Genomic DNA, 25985 nt, shown 5'->3' with positions numbered 1-25985 from the left:
TATTTAAAACAGTGTAATTATTTAGAAATGTTTACTTTTTAAGGATCTAATCTTCATTTTACATAAAGCTGCAGATGAATGGATCTGGAAGAGAACAAATTGTTTTATGGATCAGATACGAATGTACAAATAGACAAAAAGCCCAACTAAAGCTATCTGCAATGAAGCATCGTAAGCCCCACTGCTCCCTACCACCAGCAGTCTCCAAGCCCTTTAGCCGATCAAAATAAGTTTAGAAGATTGCAGTAACCATGAGGTACATACCCAATATCCCACTTAATTCTTATACACAGTGACATTAGCCATAGCAAGAAACTCAACCAGCTCCTGTTTGAACTGTTGCAGAGAAAACACACTCAGCCAGCAACTTGTTCAAAGTGCCGATTGTTCTGCATAAAGAAAAGCCTCCTAGATTCCAGTCTAGTTCTATGCTTATAGTTTATATGTCCAGAGCCCTGTCTGCTGAGTATTTCTAGAGCTCCTAACAGGCCTTCATGGTAATCAAGGCAGCCCAGGACATAAAGAGTCCCAACGTACCTCACCCTGTTTTGATTGACACTTTCTTACTCATTGCCCCAGGTTCCGCAGCGAGGACGAGGGGGTGGACTTTGGAACCCTGGTTACTGTGAAGGCCTGTTAGGAACCCTAGAAATACCCAGCAGACGGGGTTCTGGCAATCAGGACCTCAAGAGTAGAACAGATGGAGGAAGATGTGCCATCTGAAATATCTCAACTGTTGTTCTAGCGAATGAAAGCTGCAGCGGAATGAACCACACCCCCTCCCTCCCTTGCCATTCGATCAAGGTGTCGTTCTGACAAGATACGAATGGAAACTGATGTGCAACAGGTTCTCCGCGTTAAAAGATGTCATGCACAGGCACCTTCCTTTCCGAGTACATCCTCCAAGCCCTTTGGCGACCAGCAAATGGCGGCAGGAGCAGGATTGTGTTGTCTGGAAGCTTCTGCTCATGATCTGGCATGGAGGCGACAGTTACAAGATGGTCGTGCAGCACTTGGATGAGGCAGGGATGCCTTTTGACAGCTGTAACTGTGACTGAGCAGCCTTGTTTAGGAGCCACTCTGGGAAGGGGGCTAGAAAAGGTGCCCTAAACATAGTTTGCCTCACCTCTCCCAACTGGATAGCCACATCCAGAGGGATCACCTTCCATGGAAGTAACACACAAAGACACAAGTAGTAAAGTTTGGGACCTGGAACATCAGGACCCTAATGCACACACCCGCAAGTGAATGCCCAGAGCGTGACACTGCGTTTGTCACCCAAGAGCTCCGGCGATGTGATATTGACCGCCACTCAGAGTGAGACCTGTGAGCTGGTGAGGGGCAGTTCAGGGAACACTAAGGCAGCTATACTTTCTTCTGGAAGGGAAAATCAGAAGAAGAACACAGAATTCACAGAGTTGGATTTGCCATCAAGAATGAACTTGTCAACCAGCTTCATGAGTTCCCTCTTGGAAGTAATGAGTGCCTCATGACTCTTTGTCTCAACCTGGCAAGGAGCCAAAATGCCACCATGATCAGTGCATATGCCCCAACTCTGGACCGAATGACAAAATCAAGGAAGATTTCTATGCCAAGCTTGACCAAGCTCTCTGCGGTGTTCCGAAGGAGGACAGGCTTATTCTTCATGGAGACTTCAATGCCAGAGTTGGAAGAGATTCAAATCTATAGAATGGAACCATTGACAGGGAAGGAATTGGAAATGTCAACTCTATTGGCATTCTTCTCCTTACCAAACATGTCGAACATAGATCATCACCAATACCCTGTTCCACCAGATGAACAAATACAAAAAGTCATGGCAACACCCATGGTCCAAACACTGGCACCTGATCGATTACGTCATCGTCCGTGCCTGGAATCGCACAGATGTTCGCACCACCAGAGCAATGACAGAAGCTGATGACTGCCAGACCGAACACTGACTTATTCGTTCAATCATTTCCATCAAACTGGCTCCCAAACAATGGATGCAACAGAAGAGATGTCCATGAAAGATCAACGTCAAAGCTCTGAAGGATCCAATCAAAAGAGATTGATTTCAACAATGCCTTGAGGAAAAACTTTCAAACTTCAATCAAGAACAAAAGAAGAGTGTCCACAGCACTTGGTATGTCCTTAAGTCCAATATCATCAATGCCTCCAAAGATACACTTCGATTTATCTGAAATATCAGGACTGGTTTGATGAAAGGCTGTGTGTGCTGACAATACAACCACTAGGTGGCTCAGTACTGGCACATGCTCAAATGCAGCCTCATTGACTGAAATGTGACTGTCTGTGACGTCTCAGGCAGCTTCCAGGAATAAAGATGGCGCTGCTCAATGTAACACAAAAAAGAATTGAACACAAACTCCCCCCCCACCCCTCAACGCCACGAACGCCGCCTCCATTCCCCACACCCCCAACAGTACCCTCTGATGATCTCCATTTCTGCTCCCTGCTCCCTCTTGCGATCACTGCCTCAATCGCTGCATTCAGTTTCCCGCTCCCTCCTATGCCTGCCTTCCCGTCGCTCCCTCCCACTACTCCCGACTGCTTGTCACTCCATCCTGCAATTCTCTCCCATGCTCTCATGACTGACTGGTTGCCGTTCCCTCCCACAACTCGTTCCCCATCTTGCCGCCTGGAGAAGAGGCAGGTTGGGGGTGGGGGAAAGGAGAGCCAGTGGGGTGCTAGCCGTAAGGCAGGAAGCGAGTGGCGATCAGTCAGAAGCGGCGAAATGGAGCAGCGAGCAGGTGGGCACGGGAGAGAACGGTGGGAGGGAGCGGGGAAGAGAAGCAGCGATTGAGGCCGATTTCCAAAACTCGCACTGGAGGCTGACCTCCTTTTGCATGATGATGTATTCACGTATATGCGCGCATTAGCACTGGCAAGCTGGCAATTCACAGGTGCAATTTGCGCGTGCGCAACTATGAATGCATTCTGCGCATGTGCGCAGTTCGGACCACAGTGATGACGTCGGTGTTTGGCTAGGTTGTCAGGAGACACGTTGATGAAAATGATCAGGGTATCAATGAACTGATTGATCGCAAGTGCAAGACTTTCTGTGCCTGGCAGAATGACCCAAACTCAAAGTAAAAGAGACTGGCTTGCCAACAAGCAAAGGCAGAGGTACAAAGGAGCACCCACAACAAGAAGAACAGGTGGTGGGCAGACAAGGCAAAGGAAATTCAGCATCTCACTGACATGAATGATATCAATGTCTTCTTCACTGCCACAAAGACCATTTATGGCCCTAGTACTCAAGGACCAGCTCCTTTGAGGCCTAAGGATGAGGGAGCTCTGATCAAGGAAAGGGAAGCTGTCAACGCCTTTTGGAGGGAGAATTTTGAAGACCTTTTCGATCATGAATCAATTGTTAACGAGAGTGGATTCAACTCCATCCCACAACATCCAGTTAAAGACGAGCTTGGAACTCCACCAACGCCTATGGAGGTGATGAAAGCCATTGCACAAATGAAGAACAAAGCACAGGAGGTGATGGAATCTCCGCTGAAATCTTTAAGCACGGAGGAGAGGAACTAACATTACAGCTCCATGCCCTCATCCTACAGATCTGGAATGAAGAGGAAGTCCCGAATGATCTCAAGGACACCATGATTGTGACAATCTTCATGAAAGGGGACAAATCTAACTGTGGAAATTACAGAGGCATGTCCCTGTTCTCCATTGCAGGAAAGATCATTACAAGAATCCTTCTGAACCGACTCATTACACTTGCTGAAGAGCTACTCCCCGAATCTCAAGTGGATTTAGGCCATCAAGACGCTGACATGAAGCCAAAACATTGTATGTTTTCAAGAAGGAATTAGATATAGCTCTTGGGTCTAAAGGGATCAAAGGGTATGGGGCAAAAACAGGAACAGGCTACTGAGTTGGATGATCAGCCATGATCATAATGAATGGTGGTGCAGGCTTGAAGGGCCGAATGGCCTACTCCTGCTCCTATTTTCTATGTTTCTATGTTTCCATGATTTTCATAGCTCGCCAACTACAAGAAAAATGTCGCGAACAACATCAACTTCTCTGCATAGTATTTTTTGACTTGAAAAATGCCTTCAACTCTGTAAATCGTGAGACACTCTGGAAGATTCTGTTGGAGTATGGATGTCCTCCAAAATTCGTCACCATCCTTCACCTGCTTCATGATGATATACGAGCGATGATCCTTAGCAACGGATCCATTACAGATCCCTTTGAGGTTAAGACAGGAGTCAAACAAGGTTGTGTCATCACCCCAACTCATTTTTTGATCTTCCTAGCTGCATGTTCCGTCTGACTAGAGACGAGCTCCCTGCTGGAGTGCAGCTTATTTATCGAATGGACAGTAAACTATTTAATTTCAGGCAACTCCTCCAATCAAAACCTAAGACCACCCTGACTTCAGTCATTGAGCTCCAATACGCTGATGACACTGTAGTAAGTGCTGTGTCCGAAACCAATCTTCAGAGAATCATCGACGTATTTACTGAGGCATATGAGAAGATGGGACTTGCACTCAACATTCAGAAGACCAATGTCTTCCATCAGCAAATTTCAAATGCACACGCCCCAGCCTCATTGTTTAGGATTCATGTTGAGTGCCTAGAAAACGTAGAACACTTCCAGTATCTTGGAAGTTATCTTTCAGAGAAGGCTGACATTGACGAAGAAATCCAGCATCACCTGAAACCTGCTGGTGCAGCCTTTGGCCACCTGAGGAAGCGAGTGTTTGAAGATCGTGACATCAGAACTGAAACCAAGCTCATGGTCTATCACACAGTCGTGATCCCTCCATTACAGCACGGAGCTGAAACATGGACAACGTACAGGAGGCACCTCAAAGCACTGCAGTCATTTCATCAATGCTGCCTGTGGAAGATCCTACATATCAAGTGGGAGGACAGGCGCACCAACATCAGTGTCCTCTCACAAGCAGGCACCACAAGCATCGAGGCTATGATTATCCACCATCAGCTTTGTTGGGTTGGTCATTGAGTTCGGATGTCAGATACCAGGCTCCCAAAGCAGGTCTTCTTCTCCCAACTCAGTCCAGGCAGATGCACCAGAGGAGAACAGAAGAAGTGTTTCAAGGATGTGTTGAAAACCAACATGAAATAATGCAACATTGACATCAACTGCTGGGAGACCATCACCCCGGTCTGAACCAGGTGGAGGCAGAGTCTGTGGGAAGGATCTCAGCATTTTGAGAACCATCAACGACAAAATGAAGAGGAAAAGCGAGAGCGGCATCAAGAACAAGCCATGACCTGAACTAACAATACATGACCAGACATCCCACATGACAACAAATGCCCTACATGCCATAAAGTCTGTACCTCCTGAATTGGCCTCATCAGCCATCTTCGGACTCACGAAAGACAATTATCCTCGCCTGTGAGGGATAGCCAATAACAATAGTTTATATGTACAATCCTTTGTTTCTCTAACCACTCAAGTTCAAACAGTCTGTCCACAAAGTCTACATTTTTCAACAGTAAAATGATTCAACTCTCTAAGCCTATTGTGATACTTAATTTAAACCCTTTATAATTATCAGTCTAGTGACCCTCCTTGGAACTTTTTCCAGGGCTTCTATATCATCCACTATTGTGAGGGGACCAAAACTGGACAGCAGGTGAAGCCTAACTAGGGGCTTGTACAGAACACTGTGGTTTTCTGTTTAGATCCTGGATCCAATCCTTCGAATAATCACTCGATACTGGTCGTGCCTTCAGATTCTTGTACTGTAATGCCTAGGTCTCATTTCCGCTCAGCAGCTTTAATTGTGTACTAAGTACGCTATGTACAGGTGGTGTTAGCCTTACCCAATTATTTATATTAAGTGACATCTGCCAGTTGTGAGCCTATTTCCCCCATCACAGATAGATTAGATTGCAGTCTTTTTTCTCATCAAAGGTCCAAACATTAGCACAAATCTTTGAGTTGTTCAAGATATTGCCAAGTTTTTTAGTTGAACATTTTTGCATTCATAAATCTGGCCATAATGGGCCGAAAGGGTACGCTGTGAGAATGATTTCTTGGTACAAATCGATTCTTCTAAATCTAGCTACTGCTACCAATCTCTCCAGCTAAGTGTGTCTTCAGCTATAGTCATAAAATAATTAAGTTTGTTGTTGATGCTGAATCCATCTCAGAGGATTTATTGCAGTTTCTGCTCTGGAACAACACTTAAAGCTGTTCAGTGTGTTGACATGGTAAAACCTAATAGTGTGCTGAACATAAATAAAAGCAAAATACTGCGGATGCTAATATCTGAAATAAAAGCAGGGAGTGCTGGAAATACTCAGCAAGTCTGACAGCATCTGTGGACAGAGAAGCAGAGTTAACTTTTCAGGTCTGGTGAAAGGTCACAGACATAAAATGTTAACTCTGCTTCTTGCTGAATGTGCTGCACATGCCTGGTCACTTTCCTCTCAGAATATTTTCCTGGTACCCTCTTGCTTACATATACTGAATTTCTGCTTGTTGTCTATCAGACAGGCACTGAGATCCTCCATTTACATCCTGCCTGGTCACCTCATCCACAGGTGATAGCTATCCCAATAAAATATTACATGATATAAGGGTTATCTGTGTTAAGTAACCAGTGAGGGTTCAACACAATTTGAAAACAAAATAAACAGTAATTTAATATAAAGAGATTGTCCATCAAGCAACGAACATGGGTTTGCTTGGAGTGGTGACAGGCCCACCCACTGCTGGGCTAATTCCGGCAGCAGGGGGATGAGGTCTTTAATTGGGCCTCAATTGGTGGCCCTCCCACCTGGGCTTAATTTGGGTGGAGGCGGGAAGGTGGCAGAGGTCCCACCCACCACCACCCCCCCCCCTCCCCCCCCCATCCCAATCTCCATCACCATCCTGCCTGATTATATGCTCTCCCCACCTCCAAACCCGATGAGGCAGAGAGCCTCCCCCCACCCCCCTCCACCACCTCTCCATATTGTGAACTCTAATACTGGAAATCCAGAAACCAATAACATGATTTATATTCTTTATTGGCATTCTTGTTAGATGTTTGTTTGGGCAGTTCAGTTTAATTTTGACTAAACCCTACTCCAAGCCACATTTATCAGATGTTCATTTCAACCTCTCAGGTTTTTCTCGTCTGACTGCAATATTGAGTTTTGTTGGGAATTCATAATAACTTGCGTTCACAATGAGATCCTAGCATTTGTGGTTCAGAGCTGACTAATCATTTTGACTATCAATTGGAGTAAAAAGTCCCTAAAACCTCATAGTCCTGACAGTTACCTTCCTCCTCATTGGCTCCACTCCTGTAGATACCATTTCTCCTGGTGTTTGATGCAGGTCTACCACCTCCATTGGTTTGTACACAATCATTGTGCGTGAAGTCAGAGTTCAAAGGTGTGTTGGGAGGAGTTAAAAGGCAGGAAGGATCTAATGGCTGCATACTTTGCCCTGGGACCCTGTGCCTTCCCAGAGTGTTTTGTAGCTGTAGGTTTTGTAGCTTTTCTTTAAGTTCACGGCAGGAATTAAAATCTCTGTGTGATCCACTGATCGAGGAAGTGCTTGAGCTTCCACCGTCTGTCTCTGCATTAAGATTACTATTAAGGTGATTGCTTCGGCCTGATTGCTGGTCATGAATCTTGTGACTGGAAAGTGTGGTTGGAGTCCCTGAAGACAGCTGGTGACAGCTGTGAGAAACTGGAAATTCAGTCTGTAAGAAATATAAATTGGAAGAAATAAACCTTAGCTGCAAACACTCTCCAGCGCAAGTCCATACAAAATCTTATAGGAGAACTAGAATACAGGCCTTGGCAGTAGCCTTGCCCCCAACATAAAGGGATGAAGAACATTGGCATATTCACTTCATTTCACAAATAAGAAAGACCGGACAGTTAACTAGTGACAGGTGAACAGTGAAAATCATCTTCACAAATGCAAAAGGCAATGAACCCTGTTATCTGTAATCAGCTTTTACAATCATTCAGTTTTCTAAATTAAATTATGACATTGATGCGACTGTTGAATTTGAAAATGTTTTTTACAAGAACTATTCATTACATGGCTGGTTGAGCTTTTCTCAGTTCCCTTCAACCCAAGAAGCATCACTTTGAATATGATTGCTCACTTTATACTAATTACAGAGTCAATTAGGTCCATAAAAATCACATTGTTTTGGCCCAAAACATAAAGCAACACTTTTGCCCCTTCTTACACTGAGTAGGGTGGGCGTTTAGCCCTTTTATGACCTTGCTTCTCTTACGTATAAGCAGCCAGGTCAAGAAATAGCATAGCTTCTGGGGTGAACATTGAACAAAGGAGAGTACAGGAGGATTGATTTTTTTTTAAATTTTGAAGGGACAGAACAGAGTAGATAAAAACAGACTGTTCCTAGTCGTCGAGGGATCTAGAATGAGGGAAAATAATTACAGGATTAAATGTAAAAGATATAAGACAGAGAGGAGGAACCTTTTATTTTTTTATTTTACACAGAGTTGTGAGGCTGTAGAACACATTACCAGAGTCCATGCCAACATTTAAGAATAGGCTAGATAAATGGTTGAAGGAAAGGAGATTAAAGGGATATGGGAACAGAGCAGGCATATGGGATTAGGATCACTGCTCATGTGGAGGATGGACTGGTTGGGCTGAAAGGATTGTTTCTATTTTGCAGTTTTTGTTATTCTAACTAAGTTAGCAATGAATGAGACAATTCAAAAGCTGATGGGAGCCAAAAGATGCAGTTACACTGCCACCTTCTTCATGATGCAAAGCAGTTTTGGGTGCACATCAACGCAAAAGTATCTCAAGAAGCAAAGTATCTCAAAAAGCTGTGAGTCCCCTCCAGAAGACTGTCTTGCAATGGCTTGAACTCACACTGATTAGCTTATAACTGTAGCCATGGATACTCTGCAGTGTATTAGGAGCAATACTTAAAATATGAACATTACAACAAGGTCAGCTAGTTTTAGAAATTACCAAATGAATACTTAGATATCAGACGAACAGGGGAATCAAAGTATATTTACAGAGACTCTGGTTGCTAAGGTTTAGAACAAACAATAAGGATATGCTGAGCCAATCCTCACTGATCAGAAGGCTATGTTTGGTTCCTATCAGAAGACATTTCCTTTTCTTTTGTAAGAAATGTTTTGCGTTCTAGAAATCTGACTCCTTCCAACCCTTTTTTTCCCAACCTTTCAAAAACTATTCTCTATTTTATTAAACAGAAACTGATGCTTGTTTGAATTTAAAATGATTTTATGCAATTATGAGTGTGTTTCCATACAGTGAGAACTCCCAGCAGGATTGGGAAAGATCCTTTTCCAGAAATGTAAATCTAGAGGCATTTGGGCTTCTCTGTTCCCACGTGCTCCTGTATATATATAAACTAAGGTTATTTTGTTCTGTCATGATTTCCTCCCCATCCTCCACCCCATTTTGCCTACGAATTACAGGCAGAAGGATGTGTTTCTCCCAACCCCACCAATCCTTTGTTCCCACTCTCAATTAGGTTGGTGTCTTTGAGCTCTGTCTGTACCTTGAGTGATGAAATTAATATATGGAAAAGGTTAGAATGCCTGTTGATGCCCATCAATGGTGTGATCTCCTGCACTGCCCTTCCAACCTCTAGTAATTTTAACTGCTGTATCAGGCAAAAAGAGAAAAAAATCTGACTAATTTCAGAAGAAATTTGTAAAATCCTTCCACAGTTCAGAAGGCAATTGCGCAAGCTCTGAGACCTCTGGGGTGCCCATGACTCATTGCTAGTTGAACTTGTTTAACTCACAAAGCAAATATTCCTCACACCGCCACACTCAGACTTATCAAATCTCTCAAAGGACTGTAATGTAACAATATTTATGGTACATAATACTGACAACCTTGTTCGACAACCCTCTGAAAAATTAAAATAATTCTTGGCATCTTTGTTTACATATGCATGCCCTCTTGACCTACTCCATCTTGAGCACCTAACCAAATCTACTACATTTAACACTAGTTCAGCCTCAGCTGGATTATTGCGTCCAATTCTGGGTGCCGCATTTGAGGAAAGGCGTGAGGGCATTGGAGAGAGTACAGAAAAGATTCACGTGAATGGTTCCAAGAATGAGGAATTTCAGTTATGAAGATAGATTGGAGAAGTTAGGACTGTTTTGCTTGAAGAGAAGGCTGAGAGGAGATTTGAGACAGGTATTCAAAATCATGAGGAGTCTGGACAAAGTAGATAGAGGGAAACCATTCCCACTCATGAAGGGATCTAGAACGAGAGGGCACAAATTTAAAGTATTTGGTAAGAGAAGCAAAAGTGACATGAGGAAAAACTTTTTCACGCAGTGAGTGGTTAAGGTCTGGAATGCGCTGCCTGAGAACTTGGTGGAGGCAGGTTCAATTGAAGCATTCAAAAGGAAGTTAATTATATGAAAAGGAAGAATGTGCAGGGTTGTGGGGAGAAGGCAGGGGAATGGAACTGAGGGAATTGCTCTTTCAGAGAGCCAGTGCAGACACGATGGGCCGAATGGCCTCCTCCTGCACTGTAACAATTCTGGGATTCTGAATCCTTTTATAATTTTTTAAACTCAAAATTGTAGTCATGGAGGGTTTTCCCAGACTATCATATTTCTCCCATGCTTTTTTCCTCCAAAATTAAGTCATAAGTAAGAGATAAGGTAAGATGCTCCCATAACCTCAATATTCCAACTGATGTGGGGGCCAGTACTCCCAAGTGAAAACCTATAGCCAAAACAGTTTTGTACTGTAATGGCTTAGGATGGAACATCCCTGTTCCTGTTCTACACTGTTAATTTTAATGTACAGCAATGCAAGGAATAGATAAGCTTCAAGCTTCATTGTCCTATGTGCATAACACCATACTTCCCCAATATTAAATCAAATCTACCATTTCTAAACCAATTCACTTACTAATCTCCTATTTATTGCCTGCACTGCACATGCTATTGGTACTCTCAAGATAAAATTAGTAAACAGCAAAGAATCCAGTACATAGAGAGCCCTGGGGGAGTACACTGATTATTGGGCCCCAACGACTTCTTTTTTTGCCCTGGATTTTTTAATTTAAAAATAATTAATAATAGATCTTTAAAACTCTAATTTGTCAGGAAGCCAGTACAGTGAAAAGGCTGAAATATTTAATATCTTCTGATAATTGGATGACCTATCCAGATGCCAGTTCATCTTTCCTTGTGTATATACTGTAGAATTTTGACAGGGTCCATATTAAAGCTTTAGCAAACTTAAAGTATTAAAGGGAAATGGGGGGAAATTAATTTACTAATTCATACCCAGATATCACCTTATTTCAATATCTGAACAGAAATAAATGACTTTTTAATATTCATTCCTGGAAATATGAGCATCACTGGCTAGGCCGGCATTTGTTGCCCATCCCCTAATTGCCCTTGAGAAGGTGATGTTGGGCTGCCTTCTTCAATCGCTGCAGGTACACCCACAGTACTATTAGGAAGGAAGTTCCAGGTTTTGAACCAAGGACACTGAAAAATGGAGATATTGTTCCAAGACGGGATGGTGAGTGGCTTGGAGGGGAACTTGCAGATGGTGGTGTTCCCATGCATCTGTTGCCCTTGTTCTAGGTGGTACAGGTCGTGAATTTGGAAGGTGCTAGCGAAGGAGCCTTGGTGAGGTTCTGCAATGCATCTTGTAAATGGTACTCTGCTACCACTATGCTCTGGTGGTGCAGGGAGTGAATGTTTAACATGTTGGATGGGGTGCCGATCAAGCGGCTGTTTTGCCTTGGATGGTGTCGAGCTTCTTAAGTGTTGTTGGAGCTGCACTTATCCAGACAAGTGGAGAATATTCCATCACACTCCCAACTTGTGCCTTGTAGATAGTGAAGCAGCCTCTGACCTGCTCTTTTACCCACAGTATTTATATAGAGTCATAGAGTTCACAAATGTCCTTTAGGGAAGGAAATCTGCTGTCCTTACCTGGTCTGGTCTACATGTGACTCCAGACCCACAGCAATGTGGTTGACTCATACATGCCCTCTGTAATGGCCTAGCAAACCACTCAGTTGTATCTAACTGCTACGAAGTCAATAAAAAAGAATGAAACCGAACGGACCACATGGCATCGACCTAGGCACCGGAAACGATAACAGCAAACCCAGCCCTGTCGACCCTGCAAAGTCCTCCTTACTAACATCTGAGGGCTTGTGCCAAAGTTGGGAGAGCTGTCCCACAGACTAGTCAAGTAACAGCCTGACATAGCCATACTCACTGAATCATACCTTACAATGTCCCAGACACTGCCATCACTATCCACGGGTATGTCCTGTCCCAGCGGCAGGACAGACCCAGCAGAGGTGGCAGCACAGTGGTATACAGTAGGGAGGGAGTTGCCCTGGGAGTCCTCAACATCGACTCCAGACCCCATGAAGTCTCATGGCATCAGATCAAACACAGGCAAGGAAATCTCCAGCTGATTACCACCCTCAGCTGATGAGTCAGTACTCCTTCATGTTGAACATGACTTGGAGGAAGCACTGAGAGTGGCAAGGGCGCAGAATGTACTCTGGGTGGGGGACTTCAATATCCATCACCAAAAGTAGCACCACTACTGACCGAGCTGGCCAAGTCCTAAAGGACATAACTGCTAGACTGAGTCTGCGGCAGGTGGTGAGGGAACCAACAAGAGGGAAAAACACACTTGACCTCGTCCTCACCAATCTGCCTGCCACAGATGCATCTGTCCATGACAGTATTGGTAGGAGTGACCACCGCACAGTCCTTGTGGACAAGAAGTCCCGCCATCACATTGAGGATACCGTCCATCGTGTTGTGCGGCACTATTACCGTGCTAAATGGGATAGATTTCGAACAGATCTAGCAATGCAAAACTGGGCATCCATGAGGCACTGTGGGCCATCAGCAGCAGCAGAATTGTACTCAACCACAATCTGTAACGTCATGGCCCGGCATATCCCCCACTCTACCATTACCATCAAGCCAGGAGACCAACCCTGGTTCATTGAAGAGTGCAGGAGGGCATGCCAGGAACAGCACCAGGCATACCTCAAAATGAGATGTCAACCTGGTGAAGCTACAACAGAGGACTACTTGCGTGCCAAATTGCGTAAGCAGCATGCGATAGACAGAGCTAAGCGATCCCATAACCAACGGATCAGATCTAATCTCTGCAGTCCTGACACATCCAGCCGTGGACAATTAAACAACTAACTGGAACAGGTGGCTCCACAAATATCCCCATCCTCAATGAGAGGGGAGCCCAGCACATCAGTGCGAAAGATAAGGCAGAAGCTACAATCTTCAGCCAGAAGCGCTGCGTTGATGATCCATCTTGGCCTCCTCCTGAAGCCCCAGCATCACAGATGCCAGACTTCAGCCAATTCGATTCACTGTACATAATATCAAGAAACGACTGAAGGCACTGGATACTGCAACGGCTATGGACCCTGACAATATTCCGGCAATAGTACCGAAGACCTGTGCTCCAGAGCTTGCTGTGCCCCTAGCCAAGCTGTTCCAGTACAGCTACAATATGCTGGCATCTACCCTGCAATGTGGAAAATTGCCCAGGAATGTCCTGTACTCAAAAAGCCGGACAAGTCCAACCCGACCAATTACCGCCCCATCAGTATACTCTCAATCATCAGTAAAGTGATGGAAAGTGTCATCAACAGTGCTATCAAGCAGCACTTGCTTAGCAATAACCTGCTCAGTGACGCTCAGTTTGGGTTCCGCCAGGGCCACTCAGCTCCTGACCTCATAACAGCCTTGGTTCAAACATGGACAAAAGAGCTGAACTCAAGAAGTGAGGTGAGAGTGACTGCCCTTGACACCAAGGCAGCATTGACCGAGTATGGCATCAAGGAGCTCTAGCAAAACTGGAGTCAATGGGAATCAGGGGGAAAACTCTCCGCTGGTTGGAGTCATACCTAGCGCAAAGGAAGATGGTTGTGGTTGTTGGCGGTCAATCATTTCAGCTCCAGGACATCACTGCAGGTGTTCCTCAGGGTAGTGTCCTAGGCCCAACCATCTTCAGCTGCTTCATCAATGACCTTCCTTCAATCATAAGGTCAGAAATGGGGATGTTCGCTGATGATTGCACAATGTTCAGCACTATTTGCGACTCCTCAGATACTGAAGCAGTCCGTGTAGAAATGCAGCAAGACCGGGACAATATCCAGGCTTGGGCTGATGAGTGACAAGTAACATTCGCGTCCCACAAGTGCCAAGCAGTAATCATCTCTAACAAGAGAGAATCTAACCATCACCCCTTGACATTCAATTGCATTACCATTGCTGAATTCCCCCACTATCAACATCCTAGAGGCTACCGTTGACCAGAAACTGAACTGGAGTAGCCATATAAATACCGTGGCTACAAGAGCAGGTCAGAGGCTAGGAATCCTGTGGCATGTAACTCTTCTCCTCACTCCCCAAAGCCTGTCTACCATCTACAAGGCACAAGTCAGGAATGTGATGGAATATTCTCCACTTGCCTGGATGGGTGCAGCTCCAACAACACTCAAGAAGCTCGAAAACATCCAGGACAAAGCAGCCCGCTTGATTGGCACCCCATCTACAAACATTCACTCCCTCCACCACCGACGCACAGTGGCAGCAGTGTTTACCATCTACAAGATGCCCTGCAGCAATGCACCAAGGCTCCTTAGATAGCACCTTCCAAACCCACGACCTCTACCAACTAGAAGGACAAGGGTAGCAAATGCATGGGAGCACCACCACCTTCAAGTTCCCCTCCAGGTCACACACCATCCTGACTTGGAACTATATCGCCATTCCTTCACTGTCGCTGGGTCAAAATCCTGGAACTCCCTTCCTAACAGCACTGTGGGTGTACCTACCTCACATGGAATGCAGCAGTTCAAGAAGGCAGCTCATCACCACCTTCTCAAGGGCAATTAGGGATGGGCAATAAATGCTGGCATAGCCAGCGCCGCCCACATCCCATGCAAGAATAAAAAAAATGATACAGCACAGAAACAGGCCCTTCGGCCCATCGTGTCTGTGCTGGCCATCAAGCACCTAACTATTCTAATCCCATTTTCCAGCACTTGGCCCGTAGCCTTGTATGTTATGGCTTTTCAAGTGCTCATCTAAATACTTCTTAAACGTTGTGAGGGTTCCTGCATCTACCACCTCTTCAGGCAGTGTGTTCCAGATTCCCACCACCCTCTGAGTGAAAAAAAATGTCCTCAAATCCCCTCTAAACCTCCTGCCCCTTACCTTAAACCTATGCCCCTTGGTATTGACCCCTCCGCTAAGGGAAAAAGTTTCTTCCTATCTAACCTATCAATGCCCCTCATAATTTTGTATACCTCAATCATGTCCTCCCTCAGCCTTCACTGTTTGAAGGAAAACAACCCTAGCCTTTTCAGTCTCTCTTCATAGCTATAATGCTCCAGTCCAGGCAACATCCTGGTGAATCTCCTCTGCACCCTCTCCAGGGCAATCACATCCTTCCTATAGTGTGGTGCCCAGAACTGTACACAGTACTCCAGCTGTGATCTAACTAGTGTTTTATACAGCTCCATCATACCTCCCTGTTCTTATATTCCATGCCTCAGCTAATAAAGGCAAGTATCTCATGTGCCTTCCTAACCACCTTATCTACCTGTGCCGCTGCCTTCAGTGATCTATGGACAAGTACACCAAGGTCCCTCTGACCCTCTGTATTTCCTAGGGTCCTACCATCTATTGCCTATTCCGTTGTCTTGTTAGTCCTAAATGCATCACCTCACACTTCTCAGGATTAAATTCCATTTGCCACTGCTCCGCCCATCTCACCAGCCCATCTATATCGTCCTGTAATCTAAGGCTTTCCTCCTCACTATTTACGACACCACCAATTTTCGTGTCATCTGCGAACTTACTGATCATACCTCCTATATTCACGTCTAAATCATTAATGTACACTACAAACAGCAAGGGTCCCAGCACTGATCCCTGTGGTACACCACTGGTCACAGGCTTCCACTCACAAAAACAATCCTCGACCATCACCCTCTGCCTCCTGCCACTAAGCCAATTTTGGATCCAATTTGCCAAATTGCTCTGGATCCCATGGGCTCTTACCTTCTTAACCAATCTCCCATGCGGGATCTTATCAAAAGCCTTACTGAAGTCCATGTAGACTACATTAACTGCTTTACCCTCATCTCGACATGTAGTCACCTCCTCTCAAAATTCAATCAAGTTTGTTAGACATGATCTCCCCCTGACAAAGCCATGCTGACTATCCCTGATCAATCCCTGCCTCTCCAAGTGGAGATTAATCCTGTCACTCAGAATTTTTTCCAATAGTTTCCCTACCACTGATGTTAGACTCACCGGCCTGTAATTACCTGGTTTATCCCTGCTACCCTTCTTGAATAATGATACCACATTCGCTGTCCTCCAATCCTCTGGTACCTCTCCTCTGATCAGAGAGGATTTGAAAATTTGTGTCAGAGCTCTTGCTATCTCCTCACTTGCCTCACATAACAGCTTGGGATACATCCCATCTGGGCCTGGGGATTTATCCACTTTTAAGTTCACTAAAACAGCTAATACTTCCTCCCTTTCAATGCTAATATATTCAAGTATATCACAATCTCCCTCCCTGATCTCTATACCTACATCATCCTTCTCCATAGTGAACACAGATGAAAAGTAATCATTTCAAACCTCACCTATGTCCTCCAGCTCTGCACACAGATTGCCACTTTGGTCCCTAATGGGCTCTACTCTTTCCCTGGTTATCCTCTTGCCCTCAATATCCTTATAAAACACCTTAGGATTTTCCTTTATCTTGCCTGCCAGTGTTTTTTCAAGTCCCCTCTTCGCTCTCCTGATTACTTTTTTAAGTACCCTCCTACACTTTCTATACTTCTCTAATGCCTCCGCTGTTTTCAGCACTCTGAATCTGCCATAAGCCTCCTTTTTTTCCTGATCCAATCCTCTATATCCCTTGACATCCAGGATTCCCTGGACTTTTTGGTCCTACCCTTCACCTTAACGGGTACATGTTGGTTCTGAACTGTCACTATTTGCTCTTTGAATGACTCCCACTGGTCTGATGTAGACTTTCCTACAAGTAGCTGCTCCCAGTCCACTTTGGCCAGATCCTGTTTTATCATATTGAAATCAGCCTTCCCCCAATTCAGTACCTTTATTTCTGGTCCATCTTTATCCTTTTCCATAACTACCTTAAATCTTACAGAGTTATGGTCACTATCCCTGAAATGCTCCCCCACTGACACTTCTACCACTTGTCCGGCTTCATTCCCTAGGATTAGGTCCAGTACTGCCCCTTCTCTTGTCGGACTTTCAACATACTGGCTCAAAAAGCTCTCCTGTATTTTAAGAATTCTGCCCCCTTTAAGCCTTTTGCACTAAGACTATCACAGTTAATATTGGGGAAGTTGAAATCCCCTGCTATTATTAGCCTATTATTTTTTACACCTCTCTGAGATTCGCCTACATAACTGCTCCTCTATCTCTCACTGACTGTTTGGAGGCCTGTAGTACTCACCCAGCCAAGTGATTGCCCCCATTTTGTTTTTAAGTTCTACCCATGTGGCCTCATTTGAGGAACCTTCTAAGATATCATCCCTCCTTACTGCAATATTTGACTCCTATACCCTGGAATATTGAACTACCAGTCCTGCCCCTCCCACAACCATGTCACTGTGATAGCAATAATATCATAATCCCATGTGCTAATCATTGCCCTCAATTCATCTGCCTTACTAGTAAGACTCCCTGCATTAAAATATATGGCTGCTCCAGTTCTGTTTCTGGTCAAGGGTGACCCCCAGGATATTGATGGTGGGGGAATTCAGCAATGGTAATGCCACTGAACATCAAAGGGAGATGGTTAGATTCTCTCTTGATTAAAGTAGAATAGAATGAATAGATTCTTGGCACAGACATGATGGACCAAGTGGCCTCTTTCTGTGCCGTAAATTTTCTATGATTCTTGTTGGAGACGGTCATTACCTGGCAATTGTGTGACGCAAATGTTACTTGCCACTTATCAGCCCAACCCGAATGTTGTCCAGGTCTTTCTGCATGCAGGCACGGACTGCTTCAGTATCTGAGGAGTTACAAAGGATACTAATCATTGTGCAATCATCAGCAAACATCCCCACTTCTGACCTTAGGATGGAGGGAAGGTCATTGATGAAGTAGTTTAAGATGGTTGTGTCGAGGACACTACCCTGAGAATCTCCTGCATCAATGTCTTGGGGCTGAGATGATTGGCCTCCAACAACCACAGCCATTTTCCTTTGTGCTGGGTATGAACCCAACCAGTGGAGAGTTTTCCCCGATTCCCATTGACTTCAATTTTGCTAGGGTTCCTTAATGTCATAATCAGTCAAATGCTGCTTTGATGTCAAATGCAGTCACTCTCACCTCGCCTCTGGAGTTCAGCTCTTTTGTCCATGTTTGAACCAAGGCTGTAATGAGGTCTGGAGTGAGTGGCCCTGGTGGAACCCAAACTTAGCATCAGTGAGTAGGTTGTTGCTGAGTAAGTGCGACTTGATAGCACCGTCAATAATACCCTTCATCACTTTGCTGATGACTGATGGGGCAGTAATTGGCCAGATTGGATTTGTCCTGCTTGTCCTGGACATACCTGGGCAATTTTCCACATTGGCAGATAGCTGCCAGTGTTATAGCTGTACTGGAACAGCTTGGCTCGGGGAGCAGCTAGTTCTGGAGCAGGTCTTGAGTACTACAGCTGGGATGTTGTCAGGGCCTATAGCCCATGCTGAATCCAGTGCCTTCAGTCATTTCTTGATATCATGTAGAGTGAATCAAGTTGGCTGAAGACTGGCATCTGTGATGCTGGGAAGCTTAGAAGGAAGCGCAGATGGCTCATCCACTCGGCACTTATGACTGAAGATGGTTGCAAATCTTTCAGCCTTGTCTTTTGCACTGACATGCTGGGCTCCACCATTATTGAGGATGGGAATGCTTTTGAAGCCTCCTCCTCTGGTTAGTTTAATTGTCCACCACCATTCACTTCTGGATGTGGCAGGACTGTAGAGCTTTTGCGGATCCGTTGGTTATGGAATAGTTTAGCACTGTCTATCGCATGCTGCTTCCGCTATTTAGCATGCATGTAATCCTGTGCTGTATCTTCATCAGGTTAGCATCTCATTTTTGGGATGCCTGGTGCTGATCCTGGCATACTCTCTTGCATTCCTCATTGAACGAGGGTTAATCCCCTGGCTTGATGGTAATGGTAGAGTGAGGGATATACCGGATCATGAGATTATAGATAGTGATTGAATACAATTCTGCTGCTGCTGATGGCCCACAGCGCCTCATGAATGTCTGGTTTTGAGCTGCTAGATCTGCTCTGAATCTATCCCATTTAGCGCGGTGGTAGTGCCACACAACTGAAGATGGGATTTTGCCCCCACAAGGACTGTGCTGTGGTCACTCCTACCAATACTGTCCATGGATGGATGCATCTGTGACAGGTAGATTGGTGAGGCCAAGGTCAAATAGGTTTCTCAGGACTCAGCCAGCTCGGTCAGTAGTGGTGCTACTAAGCCACCCTTGGTGATGGATATTCAAGTCCCCCACCCAGAGTGCCGGTGGGACAGGACAAACCCAGGGATGGTGCTGGAGGAGTCTGGGATATGGCTGTAAGATATGATTCATTGAATATGACTATGTCAGGCTATTGCTTGACTAGTCTGTGGGACAGCTCTCCCAATTTTGGCACATGCCCAGATGTTAAGAGAGGAGGATTTTGCAGGGTCAACTGGGAAGTGTGTCTTTGTCGTTTCCGGTGCCTGGGTGGATGCCAGGTGGTCTGTTTGGTTTTATTCTTCTCTGACTTTTAACCAGATTGCTATGGGTCCGGAGTCACATGTAACCCAGACCAGGTGTGGATGACAGATTGCCTTCCCTAAAGGGCATTCATGAACCAGATGGGTTTTTATGAAAATCATGCTCACCATTACTGAGACAAGCTTTTAATTCCAGATTTTTATTAATTAATTGAATTTAAATTCCAGCTGCTGCCCTGGTGGGCTTCGAACTCGTGTCTCTGGAGCATTAGTCCGGGCCTCTGGATTACTAGTCTAGTAACATTACCACTACACTACCGTTCCCCAGACTGTCGAGGTTCGACATGGTCTCCAAGGCCTTTGAGTAAAGTGAGCCTGTATCATTTTCTTGCCATTATTTCTTCAAAATTTGTTCCTGCCAAAAGTACAATCTCATTTTGCCAAATTAATATGGGGAAATGAGCTATGTTCTCCTCTACTAGTCTTTTCTTAGCCATTATTTTAATTTGTCTGAATTTCAGTTATTCACACAAGGAAAATAAATCCATTTCTGTTGGCAGCACAATTTAACTGTAGGATGCATAAGCTTGCAATGTTCAATTAGAGAAGTGACAAGGTCTGGGAGCATACTATTACGCTGTGCGTTGTTCCATGTAAGGCTAATGGGCTCTGCATAAGTGAGTACTGTAATGAGATTTGATGCAGGTTTTGCAACATAAATAACAGGATGAATTTAGCTGTCGTTATCAGTCTGAGACCCAAAGCTAGCGTTTGGTTTCAAACCTGTTTATACTGGCTGGCCGTGTGATGAAACATAGTTATAATAGGCTTAATTAAGTAGAATTTTATATAGTTAATTATACCTTTTAGAATTAAAGATTGAATAAATGATCAGTTTTCAAGACTCACTGAAATTCCCCTTTAAGAAGGTAGAGTTAAAAATCTCAAGGTCTTCGTTACAATAGAATGTGCACCAGAAACACCTTTTAAGTTGGAAAATTCATTTCAGCGCTTCTGTTGTCCAGGGCATTGGAGGGTAAACACACATTGACACATCCTGAGTGACATCAGTAAGAGGTAGCAAGAAACTTAATTAGTTGATAGTGTTGGTTATGTAGACAGATTGACCCAAAAGAAGGGTTAAAGGTACATAAAACACAATTATAGATAATAAAATAATAAAATGGAATAGTACTTACAGGAACAGATGTCTATTAAACCCAATTATAAACACTTTGACCAGATAAATGCTCACAACGTCAAGAGCAGGGGAATTCCAGCAAAAACATTTTGTGGGGATGGTAGCTAATGATATTACCGTATATGGATCTTAAAAGCAGGAAAACGCACACAGAAAGATTACATCTACATACTAAAAGGTCAGATGATAGTTTAGAAACAGTATAAACATGAGGGTTTTTGAAGCAAAAAACTAGAAGTATTGAATTCCTCATCAATGCTTCTCAACCTACGGCTTACTCAGGGAATTTAAGGTAAAAGTTTACTTTAAATTTTAATGGATATTCTAAGACATTTTGCTGTAACGATATCAAGGTTAGACTTTTGGATTCTATTTTAGAAATAAGATTATGTGTTACATCTTTTAGTAATCTTTGATATTGTGATATACCTATCCACATAAAGTGTATCGCATGTTCAATTCTTTAATAAATATATAAGTTAATAAATCATCTCATGTAGTATTCTGTATACAACTACAAGAAGCCCCTCTCTGTGTCTCTTTAATTGGAGTGATACGTATTGAAGAGAGTTTCCCAGACCCTAAAAATATCTGGGATATTTATGACTTAGCCATAATTATTCAAAAATAGGCTGTCTGAAAGATTTGTTAGTTTTCTTTCTTTGAGGGAAGGCTAGTTCAGTTCTTTGGACCCAAATAAGTGTCTATAAGGATTTGTCTGGTTTGAACTTAATTAAAGGAGATTCATAGGGATGTACACCTGATATGGTTTAGTCCCTATAAGGGGCTAAAGCCATAAATCACTTCAGCTGAAATTCTAACTCTGTTGCCCAGGAGAAAGCTCATGCATGCACAGAGCGCCTCTCCCAGCAGTTAGATTTTCAATGTTTAGACAGTGAAGATGCTGGAATATGGATTGGTTTCGTTGAGACATTTTAAATTATTTGCAGATAGGTTTACAAAGTGCACAGCACATCCATAGGAGACTCAGTTTGACACTCACTGGATTACACTCCATGTGGTGTCGAACCAAAATGGCAAGAGATTTCAGGGTATCTCAGTCCAATTTTGAAGCAACTTAGGCACTCTCCAGATTTACATTACAGTGTCAGAATGAAGTGGAAAATGATGTCACCATTGCTGTGCCCCGCATAATCTGGCAAAATTCATTTGGAGAATTTATGGAAATTTAAGACAAATTCTTGCTCCTGATTTTGCCAGCTTGCAGCGTGCAGTGCCTTTTGGACTGAAAAGTAATAACTTCCTTTACCTGTAATTCCCCAGTTGTGGAATATCCATTGGTTGGCTGGAATTTGGTGCGTAGGCTCCAAAGGAAGTGACGTATATACAGTAGATGTCTGTACATGTTGTCATCTATGGTCTCTGCTTCCAGATCCACCTTAAAGTTACTGGTGGGCAGCACTATTGGTGGATATTTATCAAAACTCAACAGAATGTCCTCTGTGAAATAGAAAATATATGGGAGCTTTGTTGCACACAGAGGATACAATAAAACTTTGCTTTGTTCTCCCGATCTGCAGATTGTGGAAGGTATGCTCTTTTGCCCAGGAAATTTGATCCATTTTTTGTTGACCTCCTTCTGATTATGCTGGAACAACCTGGCCAAGTTTGGGAAATATTCCAATGTGGCTGTGCCAAGCTGAAGAAAAATCAGTCAACACCTACTAATAGAAGTACTGATCTATTTCACAGACTATGATTAAAACACCCTACGTAGAGTAGTCATTAAACAAGCCTTAAGCAAACTGCTATTCATCAGTATATAATAATACTGAAGATCATTACTAACAACTACTTATTGTAAAATGGCTCTACTATCGGGCAAGTTAAATTACTGAAATTTCTTGGGCTGAAATTTATGCTCCCACCGCCAATCTTGGCAGCGGGCAACAAGCGGGCCACACATCGCACAGCCACTGTGGTATTAAGCACGGTGGCTCATTTAAATAGCCAGGGAGGAACCCCCCCAGCCTGCCCCCGCACCCCCCTCCCCCCAATGCCATAGAGGGGGCTGGCTATCCGTCCCAGCAATGGCATCAGCTGCCTGTGCACAGGTGCTGTTGCCATTATTAAAGGGCTTCGAGACCGACAGATAAACGTAAATATTTCCAGAAATGTGTAATAAAAAAATTAAATTCATTTATTCTGCCCCCTCCCACCCCAATAACAATTACATCAATTACTTGGCCTCTGCCCCCCAAATCACTTACCTTGTCCACTTGACCTTCCCCCACACCCACCCACCCCCGCAAAGTGCATAAACTTTAAACTATAACCTTTCCCACAAAACCCTACACCAATGATATTACTTGGACTCCGCTCCCCGCCTCCCCCACACCACCCCCACTCCCGCACTGAGAAACTTACCTCCTCCCTGTTCCCAACCAGTGTTCTGCCTCAGCTCCCTGGACAGGGACCTGAAAGCGCGGGAGTGCCAGCCAGCGTCACGAAGATCGCACCGGGACAGACAGTGGGAGTGTTACGGTAATTAATGCATTGATGTTAATTAATTTAAATATTTAAATAGGGCTCCCATCGCCGAATGATAGGGAGGGCCGCCACCGGCAATATCAGGCTGGGCCTTCCCGGCATCAGGGTGTGTGGCGGCCCTCTACCGGAGGCATTTTCAGGCCACCCCCGCCATGACCCCCAATGTTGGGGGGTCAGTAAAATTCAGCCCCTTATCTCATATATGTATTGTGTTATTATTCTCTGAGCCTGTTTCAAACATTGCGTTTTCAATAAAACTTAACACAAGCATGTTTATTTTTTATAGGCTTTTAAAATTTATTTACAGGCACGTATTCCTTTCAGTGGAAGCATTGTATAATCTTGAACTACTGCAAAAAATACAAGTCTTATAATAATGTCATTTTATCTTCCATTCTTTTAAAAACAGATGCCTCTGCAAAAATTCTGTTTCAAATTTGCAGCGTTGCACCTGTCCCTTTTCGCTGGGAACTCTGCCCTCACCTGTTTTATATGTTGTTTCACTCCCTTCAGCATTTGGCTGCCATGCTGCAATGGGGCCCACTCCAGGTGCTAGTTGGTAGTGTGTTAGTATGTGAAGAAGTTGAGGTGGGTTTAGGGCATGAAATTCTCTCTTGAGGCAATTCCAGCTGGACTGTAACAAAACATGAGAAGGCATAAATCAACACAGAGAGATTGCTCTTGGGGTTGGGGAGGTTGCACAGTGGTTACTTTAGTAGTAGCACTGATAGCAATTATAATAATACCTAGTGACATCCCTCAGCAACATTGTGTATTAAAGCAATGTTGTGGGTGGAAATGTGTAAAGATATCTTTGCAGGCATCAAAATGCTCATTTCAGGATTATGTACTTATAAAAGATGTTACAAGCAGACAGTTCCAACTGAGAAGCCATAAACGTAGGGTTAGAGAATGGTTACAGCACAGAAAGAGGCTATTCAGCCTGTCATGTCCATGCCAGCTCTCTGCAAGACCAACTTAGTTAGTCCCACTCCCGGCCGTTTCCACGTAATCCTGCAATGTTTTTCCCTTCATGTGGTTATCTAGTTCCCTTTTGAAAGCCATGATTGAAACTGCCTCCACCACACTCTCAGGCAGTGCATTCCAGATCATAACCACTCACTGCGTATAAAAGGTTCTTCCTCATGTCACCTTTGGTTCTTTTGCCAATCACTTTAAATCCCTGTCCTCTGGTTCTTGACCCTTCTCCCATTGCTAACAGTTTCTCTCTATCTACTCTGTTCAGACCCCTCATGATTTTGAACACCGCTATCAAATCTCCTCTCAACTTTCTCTTCTCTAAGGAGAACAACTCCAGTTTTTCTAATCTATCCACATAACTGAAAAGTCCTTCATCCCTGGAACCATTTTCGTAAATCTTTTCTGCACCCTCTATAAATCTTTCACATGCTTCGTAAAGTGCAATGCCCAGAATTGGATCTAATCCTCAAGCTGAGGCCGAATTAGTGTTTTATAAAGGTTCACCAGAACTTCCTTGCTTTTATACTCTATGCCTCTGTTTATAAAGCCCAGGATCCCGTGTGTCCTTTTAATCACTTTCTCAACCTGCCCTGCCACCTTCAATGATTTGTGCATATATACCCCAAAGTCTCTCTGTTCCTGCACTCCCTTTAAAATTGTACCCTTTCGTTTATATTGCCTCTCCTCATTCTTCCTACCAAAATGTATCACTTTCAGACTTCTCTGCATTAAATTGCATTTGCCACGTGTCTGTCCATTTCACCAGCCTATGTCCTCTTGAAGTCTATTACTATCTTCCTCACAGTTCACAATACTTCCAAGTTTTGTGTCATCTGCAAATTTTGAAATTGTGCCCTGTACACCCAAGTCTAAGTCATTAATATAGATCTAGAAAAGCAGTTGTCCTACTACTGACCCCTGGGAACACCACTGTATACCTTCCACTAGTCTGATAAACAACCTTACATGCTTACTGAGTAGGAATAATGTGAATAACTGGTACCTCTTCCTGTAAGAAAATGCAAACTCCCTTCCCTTCACATTCATCATTTATCAAAATGCAATCAATCCTCTTATGTCCCCCTCTCTCATTGCATAGTATTAATACAACAGGGGTTTGTGATCACTCACCATTTTTTACCATTAAACAGCAGTGGACTCGTGGTGCTCTTGAATTTTCCTCAAACCCCTACTAGTTGACCGATGTCAGATGGGTTTACACAGTAACATGTGTGAGTACCAACTATATGGGCATGTCCCCTCTCCCTGCTTATATGGTTAGAGAAGCTCATTCTCGTACAAATATTACAATGCTGTAGATTCCTATAACACTTTGAATAAATATGGAGGAAGGAAAACACCATATTTGTTGGTACAGCCCCCACCTTTTATTGAGGATGGGTATGTGCAAACACAATTTGCCCACTATATGTAATGGCTGGTATAATGTTATAGGTTATAGTTATAGGTCCTGTTACATTCACTCACCTG

General features: G+C 43.9%; 1 protein-coding gene across 6 annotated transcripts in view; it reads right to left on the bottom strand.

The window, feature by feature from the left end:
• Positions 1 to 25985, bottom strand: part of radil (Ras association and DIL domains) — a 146916-nt gene that overhangs the window by 11012 nt on the left and 109919 nt on the right. For all 6 annotated transcript variants that reach the window (XR_010977368.1, XR_010977369.1, XR_010977370.1 and 3 more), the window contains 3 exons: positions 23997 to 24147; positions 22273 to 22463; positions 7276 to 7702 (listed from right to left, as the gene is read on the bottom strand). Coding sequence is in view for 3 of the 6 variants with exons in the window: in XM_068055796.1 (XP_067911897.1) it covers positions 7276 to 7702; positions 22273 to 22463; positions 23997 to 24147 (769 nt within the window). In the remaining 3 variants the exon portion in view is untranslated. The remainder of the gene's footprint in view (positions 1 to 7275; positions 7703 to 22272; positions 22464 to 23996; positions 24148 to 25985) is intronic.

The sequence above is a fragment of the Heterodontus francisci genome, chromosome 24 (genome assembly GCF_036365525.1).
Source record: "Heterodontus francisci isolate sHetFra1 chromosome 24, sHetFra1.hap1, whole genome shotgun sequence".
Lineage (NCBI taxonomy): Eukaryota > Metazoa > Chordata > Chondrichthyes > Heterodontiformes > Heterodontidae > Heterodontus > Heterodontus francisci.
This window is presented reverse-complemented; position numbering and strand designations above follow the sequence as displayed.